This window comes from Saccostrea cucullata, unplaced genomic scaffold (genome assembly GCF_032062105.1).
Source record: "Saccostrea cucullata isolate Sc308-1 unplaced genomic scaffold, CSIRO_AGI_Scuc_v1 ctg1086, whole genome shotgun sequence".
NCBI lineage: Eukaryota > Metazoa > Mollusca > Bivalvia > Ostreida > Ostreidae > Saccostrea > Saccostrea cuccullata.
Window position 1 is genome coordinate 1 of NW_026920702.1, and position 11,104 is coordinate 11,104.

General features: G+C 31.6%; 1 protein-coding gene across 1 annotated transcript; it reads right to left on the reverse strand.

Moving 5' to 3' along the window:
- Nucleotides 1-3,852: 3,852 nt before the first annotated feature.
- Nucleotides 3,853-5,383, reverse strand: LOC134255997 (cerebellin-2-like). The gene is made up of 2 exons (XM_062738598.1): nt 5,254-5,383; nt 3,853-4,265 (listed from the first exon to the last, which is right to left on the reverse strand). Exons 1-2 carry the CDS (start codon nt 5,381-5,383, stop codon nt 3,853-3,855), a joined length of 543 nt encoding a protein of 180 aa, XP_062594582.1.
- Between the last annotated feature and the right edge of the window lie 5,721 nt (nt 5,384-11,104).

Below are 11,104 nucleotides of genomic sequence, written 5' to 3' on the forward strand. Positions count from 1 at the left end.
GTACTTGGTCAAAAATAAGATTTCAACCGACGAATGGTTTAATATTGCGTGAAGCAGTCGCCATGAATGAGATTTGTTTAGCTAAATAATGGAAGAAGAGTCATCGAGAGTCATTCAAAATCAGCCAGTGATACCTGTATGCAAATGAAAAATACAAATGTAAAACGAACTTCAATCAAAGACTGAAACAAACTTACTTGGACTTCTTGGACCACTGGTTCCAGAATGTGACTCCAATTTTTCATTGATACACGTATTATACCCCGAGAGATGGCGTTTACACGAGTGTACCTGGCACCAAACCGTCGCAACCAAAACAAGATAAGTGCTTAGAGTAAACGTTAGTCGAAACATTGCTTTAGCGATAAAATGAATTTTAAAACAGCTCTGTCTTTTATAAATAGATATATTTCCGACATTGGTTATACATCATAATGATAAATTTTTGCCTTAAAACATCGAAAAGTGATAATCAGAGCACCATATGACACATGTCGTCAACGGTTAATTACGGAATACATCGGATGATGGCCGAAAACCATTTTAAATATTTTTCTAGAAAATACTTTGAGTGGTAATGCCATAGTTAAAAAATTCACCTTATTTAATAACCCTTTTTTCTAGTGACAGGAGCCCTAGGGGGGACAATGACTTACTTGTTTTGACTAATTTGTTGTGACTTATTCATTAAAGATGTTTTGTTGCTATTATATAGCTAAGTGTAAAGTGGATTTGGAGTACGTGGTAGGTAGGTGTTTATTATAAAATGAAATGTTCAGTTCTAATTTAACTTTTTATGAATTGTCGTAAACAAACTAACATGCCTATATCATACATGTGTACAGTATTCTAGTATTAAAAAATCGATTATATTGTTATTTATGCTAAGAGCTATTTTACGAAAAGTGCTTCATTAGCAAAGGACAAGATAGGGTAACAGCCGAATCTCGCCCTTTATTTGATATAAAAATCAGAACACTGGTAATATTGTGATAGTTTGTTGTTAAGAAGTTAAAATGATGCTTACTTTTTAAAGACAAGCTTTCATGGAAGCCACTAGAGAGTGCAGAAATATGACATTTTCCCGAATTTCCTCAATTTTGGTGGAATTTCATCATATTTGGGATACATTTCTCTTCAGAAAACATAGAGCACAAGCTTGCCTATCTGAGATTTTTACACATATACTGCATCTGATATCAGTGTATAAAATATATAAATTTGGTAAATAGGCAAGCGTGTGCTCTATGTTTTCCGAAAGAAAATGTGCTGTAAAATTAATGAAATTTGCATAAAACCAACACTCATTTTGTGGCAAGGGTGAAAACAGGTTTTCATGGATAAACTGTTGGATCATTCTGAAAGACACCCAAAATCGGGGGCAAAATACTGGTCTTACCCTATCTTGTCCTTTATAATTAATAATAACTAAGAATGTCTACGTTGTATGTTCCTTATTTGCGAAATGTTTCTGAACAAACCCAGATCTATTTATTAGTTGGGTACCCCCAAAACACATTTCCATCCTGGTATTTCTTTAGTTTAGGGTGGGAAATTTTTTTTCTGAATTATCTTTTTTTGAAGGCGATAAAAACTTCAGTCTCCTGTGATATGACTAATCATGGCTTTGTTGTTCTTGAGAATTCTTTTTAAGGATTTCCCCTAATAGATGTATTTCTATGACTTTGACCTTTAAACGACAAATCATAAAAATCTTCATGATAAAGTTTTTATTTTTTTTAAATACTATGTCTTCATATTTACTACAAAATTATGGTTGATTTAGCATGTCTCTTTTCAAGATCACCCCCTAACACCCCAGTTACAACACAATTTTAATTAAAAAAATACGTACTTGGAATTTTTTAAGGTACATTATTTGGACTAAGTTAACGCACTTTGAAAAAAATAGTTTTCATTTTCAGAGTGCGTTACATGTAAAATCATCCATATCAATCAATGATGTAACATGTGCACAATTTACATGTAGTCAATATTCTGGCAAAGTTTATATATGATAAATAATATTTGAACCTGGTTTGTCATTTTTCGGTGATGTCGTCACTTCAGGATCTGTGATCTATAGACGTTTTGGGGTACGAGAAATGCAACAAAATTGAATCCAATGCAAATTTGTATGCTCATCGAAATAATTTTTCCAACATAACATGACGGTGTCTTTATAGTTATTTGATACATATCAGTATTCGAAAGTATAAAAAAAAATGTTTATTCCTATCTTTATTGAACAGTTATTCAAATAGTATAGTATTTGTAGTATTTTTTTTAATTTTTGATATGTATTTGATTATGAATAAAGTTGATTTCGCCAGAGTTTAGTCAATTAGCTATTAGTAATGTTGCTTAGATCTGGCCCCTGAACATCTTTTTCATAATAAAGGAATTTTTCAATTTTTGTGGAAAGCATAATTTAATGAGAAAACATGAATACATACTGGTATATTTGAGTAGGAATGATACAGAAATGGGCTGAGGGTCCTTTTACCTGTTTTCTATTTCTCAATGAGGATAAATCAATTCATCGATTTTTCGCAAGAAATTTTAGAAAAACAAATGCTGGCTTTTCATAAAATCTATAAGTCTGGAGATTTTGTTTTAAGCAAACTTTTTCAAAGTGTGTTAAGTACCTCCGTGGAAAATATTTTGACGTGAATTTTTAACGCACTTTAAAAAAAAATATCAAAGTGCGTTGATTTTGTTCCAGTTTTAAAGCACTGTGAAAATTCTTTCAAACTGTGTATTTTTTTTTCCAAAGTGCAGTGCCACATAGTTATATTCAGAAAAAACGAATGAAGAATATGTTCGCAACTGCAATGGAATTTCTCAGCTTATGAAATAATTCAACTGTTACTGACTTGAAATCTAGACAACATTAAATTACTTGTCATATTAAGTTAGGTTAATATGTAGAATGGGTCTAATTTTAAGGATACTTTAATGTACTTCTGTGAATTAAAAAAGCATACTTTCAATATATGAAGAAGTCAATAAAAATGGAATTTATATTAAAATAATGAAGGGAGATATTTCTTTAAAGGAAAAAGATATATATTGCTTGAGAGATACCAACATCGCTTTTGGACGTTTTTGAAAGATATCTCCTTCACTTTGAGAGATAATGCTGAAAAAAGCTTACAAGAGAAATATCTCTTTTACTTTGAGAGATATCTCTTTGACTTGGAAAGACATTTCCAAAAGAAAAAGAGATATACCTCTAGTTGTAAGAGACACCCCTCTAGATGACAGAAATATCTCTTTATGTGCAGCAAGAGATGGCTCTCTTATCAAAAGAGATACATGTACTATATAGTATCTTTCTGAGTATAAGAGATATCCCTGTAATTTTATGTTTAATTTTATTTTGCGAATAAAAAGCAAAACGATTTGCCATAGCTTAAACAGACTAGAAGTAATGATTTGTCTCAAGAAAATATAGTATTGATTGAGAAACTTATAAGCGCTCCCAAAGTAAGTTTGAAGATATAACGAAATGATTATACATATAGGTCTTCCCCTACTCTACTGTAAAATGAAGACCTACCCTGTAGACTAGTAATTGCGCGATAATTTTTTCATTTAACCAAAAACCTTACACGGGGAGCACCTATGGATAAATTTATTGATGTGAAAACTTTTTCTTCTTTTTGTTCTCGTCCAATCAAAACACAGGAAAGCAATAAAAAATTAGATCGAAATTATATAATGATATCTTCGTATGACTTTGAAATACTTGCACTGATCTAGAAACTGTAATTACCGGTTACTGGTAAAAATTACAATGAATTGCTTCGATAATTGCAACTTTATTCAATTGTAACAAATAACAATGCTTCAATTAATTAAAAATCCGGAGAAGTGAGAGTAATAATAGTTTCCAGCAATGTAGGGAAATCCAGTTCCTGTCGTTCTGACGTTCAGATTTACTTTGTCTCCCCTTGAAAGCTCCAGTAAAGTATTTTCTGATCTTTTGATCCATACTCCTTGAGTTCCAAAAAACAAGATACCGGATACTCTGCCGTTCTTCATGACATTTATCCTTATGTAGTCTCTGCCATTTGCGGGGAATGGGGTTGGCACACTCATGGTGACAACGAAGAAGTATGATCCGGATAAGGGGGCGGTAAAGACACCAGTTATGCCGTTATAGGCTCCTCCCTTATTGGTGAGAACTTTGTCAAAAATAAAAGTTCCAATGACTGGTTTTATATCGCGTGAAGCAGTCGCCACAAATGAGACATGATGAGCTGCAATGACAATGTTAAAATAACATTTAATTTTTTTCTTCTTTTTTGAAAATTTGTTTCACTTACCTTAATGGATCGCCGCTCAATTGAACTTTTGTGACCGAAAGCGCCGGCTTCTGTTTATCTTCATTTGTTCTGTTTTAAAATTTAATTCTTAATTTTTTATCTGATCCACTGAGCCAACAACACACTTGTCACAAAGAATCTTATAGTAAAAGGGATTTACATTTGTTCACAATTATCACCATCTCAAAAACATGAACTGTGCAAAATATGAAAAATATTTTAAAGCTTTAGTAGTATTACATAATGCAGCTCTAAATTTATTCCATGGTGTCAGGCCACCACATGGAATACAATTATGAGGACGTATATATTAGCAACAGTATTTCTTTTCAAGAACAGCAAATCCGATATTAGCCATATTGATAGAAAATAATCCACAAGAAGTGCATGTTCAAGTTTGTTCAAGTATCTACCATGGCAGGGAAGTATCCGTCATGGGTAGAGAGAGGGCACCAGATCAACCATTTACATAGAATACTAGTATAAAGAAAAAATCGTTTATTTAAGGAATGAGTTTAATAGCTACCCATTTTATACGGTATAAATTGGGTTGGAGCAGTTTACGCGAAGTCATTGTGACGTAGGCAACCCATTTTATACGATATAAAGTAAACCTTTTATCCAATCAAATAAAGCGTTACAACCAGAATTAAATTATAATCTTTTAAAGCCTCGATTAGTTACAGGAATACAAAGGCATTTTCAATTAGTTTTGCTTCAAGTCTGTTCACCCATTTTTTTTTTTTAGATTTGTATAACATAACATTCAGAAAGTATAAACCTTTTAATGTAGAGACGGTCTACTTTTCTCTAGACACAGTGCTCAGATAAGCGATGATTCTCATAGGCCTCTTATTTTTTAAATAGTAATATCGGATGGAATTCGATTCAACAAAGATCAAACAAAGAAATACAAACTTACTTGTTCTGTTTAGAGAACGTTCAATGAATTCAACTTTAGACTCTAAATGTGCAAATGTCTCTTTTGTACAAGCATCATATTCGGTTAGGTGGAGTCCACATGCGTTGTTGCAGTTTTGGGCCGACTTCATACAGATGTTGTAATATTCGATGTTCTTGCAAGAACAACTGCACCATGCTATCGCTGCCAAAGAAAGACAAGTGCTTAGGAAAACAGTTATCTGAAACATTATGGTGGATCAAATCAATTATGATACCAGCACTTATTTATACTTTTATTTTTATATATAATTTTATGTGGGTTGGATATATAAATTATTCATTTTCATGTGAAAATATGGAAACCCGATACCCAGTGCGCCATATGTCACATCTATAGCCTTCTCATCATCAAGGTATAAATATAAACACATTATTGGTTTCTAATATTTCACTGTCTACAAGTTACTTGATCTCGTCAAATTGGTGACAGGAAAACACGAAATTGTGTTGAGCTTAAATATCGAAATGATGTCAACATACATTGAAAATTCACTTGGTTTTGCAAAAGTTTAATGTTGGTAGAACCTATTCCAATTGTTGCCATTGATAGTTTGCCCATCTCTCCTTTTTAAATGAAAACCCTTATACACTTAAAGGTTCTTGGACACAGATTTGAAGTTTACTTATTTTTTTTCTCTATAATATTACGACTTACGAGATATAACGAATTAAATTCATTATAACAAATTCGACAATTCGTTATATCGGATTCAAAAATATTTTTCGATAGGTCCAAAATGGTCTTCCGTATAAAAAAGTGTAAACTGTTCCAACCCAGTTTATATACCGTATAAAATGGGAAGCTATTAAATTCATATTATCTGGTAGGATACTGCCACGTCATTGACTGAGGTCCATGTCCATGTCCATCCAGAGCCGTTCAAATCACCAGTTCTCCTGCCAGATAAATGGTTAGTCATAGGTTGAATAGACTAGAGGTAATTATGTTTCAAGAGAGTAGTACTGATTGAGAAATAATCTACTAGACATTCTTCTAAAACCGTTAAAACCGTTATGCTCTGGAGTCAAAAGTTATGTACGAGATGACCGTCATTTACCCGAGAAAGTTGAAAATAACAGTAAGCTCATTACGCTGGATGTCATAAACTTGTACAGTTATATATCAAGTTCCCTGGGACTTGAAGCCGTGGACTACTGAATAAGTAAGAATCCTGAAAAAAATAACGGCAGATTTTCAAAGGATTTTATTTCAGAAGCAACAGAAATAGTGCTGAGTGACAAATAATACATTCACATTCAATGGAAAACATTTTGAACAAATAAAAGGGACGGCTACGGGCACAAAAATGGCTCCAACATATTCTACGTTAACATTAGGATACTTAGAAGAAAACATGTATCAAAAAGTTGATGAACAATTCAACGAAGAGGTGAAACTTTATATTTCTAATAACTGGAAAAGATATCTGGACGATTGTTTTATTGTGTGGAAATTCAGCGACAACGAATTATCTACCTTTAAAACATTACTGAACGAACTTAATCCTGATATAAGATTTACAGCGGAGGAAAGTACAGATAGGATTCCGTCTCTGGATAAAATGGTAATAAAAGAAAACGATGTCATTTTGAGAGATATCTATTACAAACCTACAGATACGCATCAGTATCTTCATTTCAATTCATGCCACCCACGACATACGAAAAGAGCTATTCCTTATAGTTTAGCAAGAAGAATATGCACCATCGTTAATAAGGAATCAACCAAAATACAAAGACTACAAGAACTGAAAGAGTATCTACGGAAACAAAGTTATCCCGAAAAAATTATTGATTATGCTATTAAAAAAACAATGGAATTAAACAGAGAACCTCCTTAACTCTGTGCAACAAAACAGGACGGATTCCAGGATCCTGCCATTAGTAACGAACTATAATCCCCAGAATAAAAACGTTGCGCCAATTGTTTACCAACTCAACGACGTTTTGAAAACCGACGAAACTATGTCTAAAATATTTGAAAATCGGAAATTCATAAACTTTAGGAGGCAGCCGAAGAATCTCATACGAATTCTCACTAAATCCTCTTTAAAGAAACATCGGAATTTCATGTGACCAAGTGCCAGGATCCACGTTGTGGTACCTGCCCATACATACGACAAGGACAAAATTTCAATTTTAGCGGGAAACAGTTTACTGTTAATTATAACATGTCATGTCAAACTAAAAATGTTATATACGTTATAACATGTTCCGGTTGCGGAGAATTATATAACGGCGAGACGGGAAGTACCTTACGGGAAAGGATCAGAGTACACAAACAACAAATAAACGTACCGCAATATCGTAAACTCAAAGTCTGTGAACACTTAGAGGTGTGCGGAAATAAAACTTTTACTGTCTTTCCATTTTATAAACTGCACACCTCTAACGCAATCGAAAGACGTGATAAAGAAAAACATTTTATAAGGGCTTTCAAACCTAAAGTAAATAGTTTAATGTAAAAGAATACATGTATTTTCTTTACATGTAAAGTATTTTATTGAGTCACATTTATTGCTTTGTTATTGTATGCTTTGTTAATGCATTGTTCTTTGAAAGTACGGGAAAAATATGACGTCAATCAGAGACTTGTTAACATTAAGTTATTATGACGTCACAAAAGACGTTACCATGAGTATTTTATAAAACATCATGAAGAAGAAATGAAAGTACTTATGTCTTACTCGTTCTCTGTGTCTTTATTTATTTAAAATAATTTCCATATTTATCACCGATCATTGTAATATTTCTCGGATTTTGAACATGTGCGATCATAAGTGCTTTTTTTTTATATAGGATAAAAAAAACTAAACCATAGAAAATAAGTATTTCTCGGGAAAAAAAACAAACAAAACAAAACTAAGTGAATGATGATGTATTTTTAAGACAAGAAAAGCATTTAATTTGGAATAACCATAATTTTTTATGCTTGGGTGTTCATCCCTGTGTAGTAGATTTCACTTTTGTTTTTCCATAGAATTAAAGGTATTCAGATCAATACAGCTCTATCGAGAGATATATTTTGGCTATCGGTGTTCTATTATCAGTCAAGCATGAAAAGTATCTATTGGTCACTTTCACTTCTTTTATTCTTTTGGCTATTTAAATCATGACAAAACTTTATATTATCAGTAGTGTATCTACTCACTGACTAGGTCTAGGGTTGACACCTTTTCCACCTGAATCAGGTATTACATGGTTTTCATTATTGCATGTTTTTTTTGTATAATAAATTGTTGAAACTTTACAAGTTGTTTTATTTAAGGAAAGTTAACCTTGGTCCAGAACAATTTTATTTCGGAACGAACCTGGGTAAAAAAGTAAAACGTTTTAGAGTGTGAAATACAACTCCTACACCTGTAAGCAGAGCTATTTGTCAAAATATTGATTGCCATTTCGAAGAAAAGCGATGCCATGTAAATTGATAAAAATAATCATTACTTCCATTATCTTAAAAGGACAAATAAAATACTCAAACATAGCAAGTCGTACGTCATTACACTAAATTCATGAGTAGAAAATGTATTTTTACACTGATACTCTAACACACAAATATGACCCCTATTGTGTTTCACTATTTGCCTTTTCTTCCATGAAAATGTGTTTATGTACTTCTTTTGATTTTCAGGAGTCAAATTCAAGATTATTGAAAGTGATGTTTTTTTTTACTCAGTAGGAAGCGTATAACAGCTTTTTTTAAATGTTAAGCCTCGTTTAGTAATACGTCAAATCTGTAAGGGGAACGAACACATGATATATCGAATCTAGTTCTTAAGTTGTTTTAGTTTTTGCTAATTGAATAAGATATATAAAAGACTGCAATTTTTTTCAGATTGTATCAAATTTTGGAATCTTCTACAGAAAGGTAAGATTTAAGAAGTACTTACTATTTATAGTAATGATTAACATCACCATATTATTTAGCGAAGAACATGTCTTAACTATTTTCGATAATTCTTTGTTGTCTAGTTGTCTAATTTTTAGTCGTTAGATACCTTGCTTAATAAAATTAATTCAAAATACTGCTTAAATATCATCTTTACACATTTTTCAAAAAGTAAAATTACCTTAAACCAAAACAATAAATCTTGATTAATTTTTCAAAGATTTTTTAATAATATTTACGTAAAAGAGCCGAGTTGGCCTTCGGATCATGAAACTTCTACTGGCCATGTCTTAAGCTTAAGGACAGATGATATAATGAAAAAATCGATGCCTGGATTGGTATATATTTTTTGGTTTAATTAAATTAAAAATGATGCAAATAATAAATTTCTAGAATATAAAGAAAATGTAAACCTTCTATGGTGTTCAAAATTTTGCCTCTATGGAACCATCCTTATTAATCTATATAATTTTTTCCCCACTTCAAATCGCATTTTTGTGAAATTTTGAATGAAAATGTAAAAACCTGTAATTTTTTTTACATAATCTGTCTTTGATAAGGCAAGGAAGTATGTTGTGCTGATTTATTGTAGAATTAAAACAGTCCAAAACAAAATTATCATATAAAATAATTCTAACGTTTTTGCTTAAAAATTTGCAATTATGCATAACATTTAAATTTGAACATTTGGTGACTATTTTATTTCATCAAATTTCAAGAAGTTGCATGACTAAAGTTTGTTCTCAGTTTATGGTTTTAAGTCCAGTATTTTAGACACTGTTTTTTTTTTTTTTTTTTTTTTTGTTTTTTTTTAAAAAACCCTCCTCATAAAATTGTCTAAATGATACGGTTTAATGAATGCAGTGGACAAACTTTTTTTATGGGGTGTTGTAATATTGAGATTTTTTATGTTGATAACTTGATATCGTCTTCAAACGTCCAATAAACACTTGAAATTCTAATATAATTATTAATATAATGTATTGGGGAAAATATTAATCTGGTAACCTGTCTAATAGCCTATTTAAAGTCTCTACTTGAACATTTCTTGAAGTTCTTAGTCTTTCTGGATTTTTTGTACAATTTCTCGCATATTGCCCGTCAAACCCGTTCCCTTTCTTTCAAATGTTTGCTAGCCTTCTTATAAGGATTTGAGAAAACTTCTCTTTTTTGTCAACTCTTTTCCTTGGAATGATTCTGCTCCGTTTAATTTTTAATTAATTAAACTCAAACACATACAGTGTGTTTTAGAATCGAAATTGTTCGTTTATTAGCAAAATGACGATCAAATTTTTCATATACACAACATATGTACAATATGGAAAAATAATACTAATTTGTTATAGTTTAAATTGTGTCTCTGAAAATCAAAGGTGAGGAATCAACTTCTACACGGAATCTAAAACAAAGGATTGACATCTTAAACCGATTAAGTATAGTATAAATATAGCAAGTGAATATATGAAATGAAAAAAAACATATAATAATGTTGATGTGGTAAACGTATTTATCAGTTTATGGACACTTTAATTCTATAGGATTTTTAAAACAACCTTAATAATAAAATAGGTTTTTCCTGTCCTTTCATCCATATACATTTTCTTAAATCAAAGATGTGGTACTTGGTTGTCGCCTTACTTTTGGGATCCACTGTTACCGTCCTTGGACAACGAGAAGGACCATGTAAGCCACATGTAAGGATATATTATAAATTGTGTATGATTTCTCGTTATAATCCTGTTGTCAACATTTACAGAAACTAATATCTGATTAAATGCCTTATTCACAAACGTATTTTATCTGCCATCTTATTTTTATGATAATGGATGTACATTCTATATTTCTGTAGACTTTTTGTTCTCCTAATGTGCGCTGTGTGTTTGGTGCCTGTCGGCCACTTGGTAAGTAAAATAAATAATCG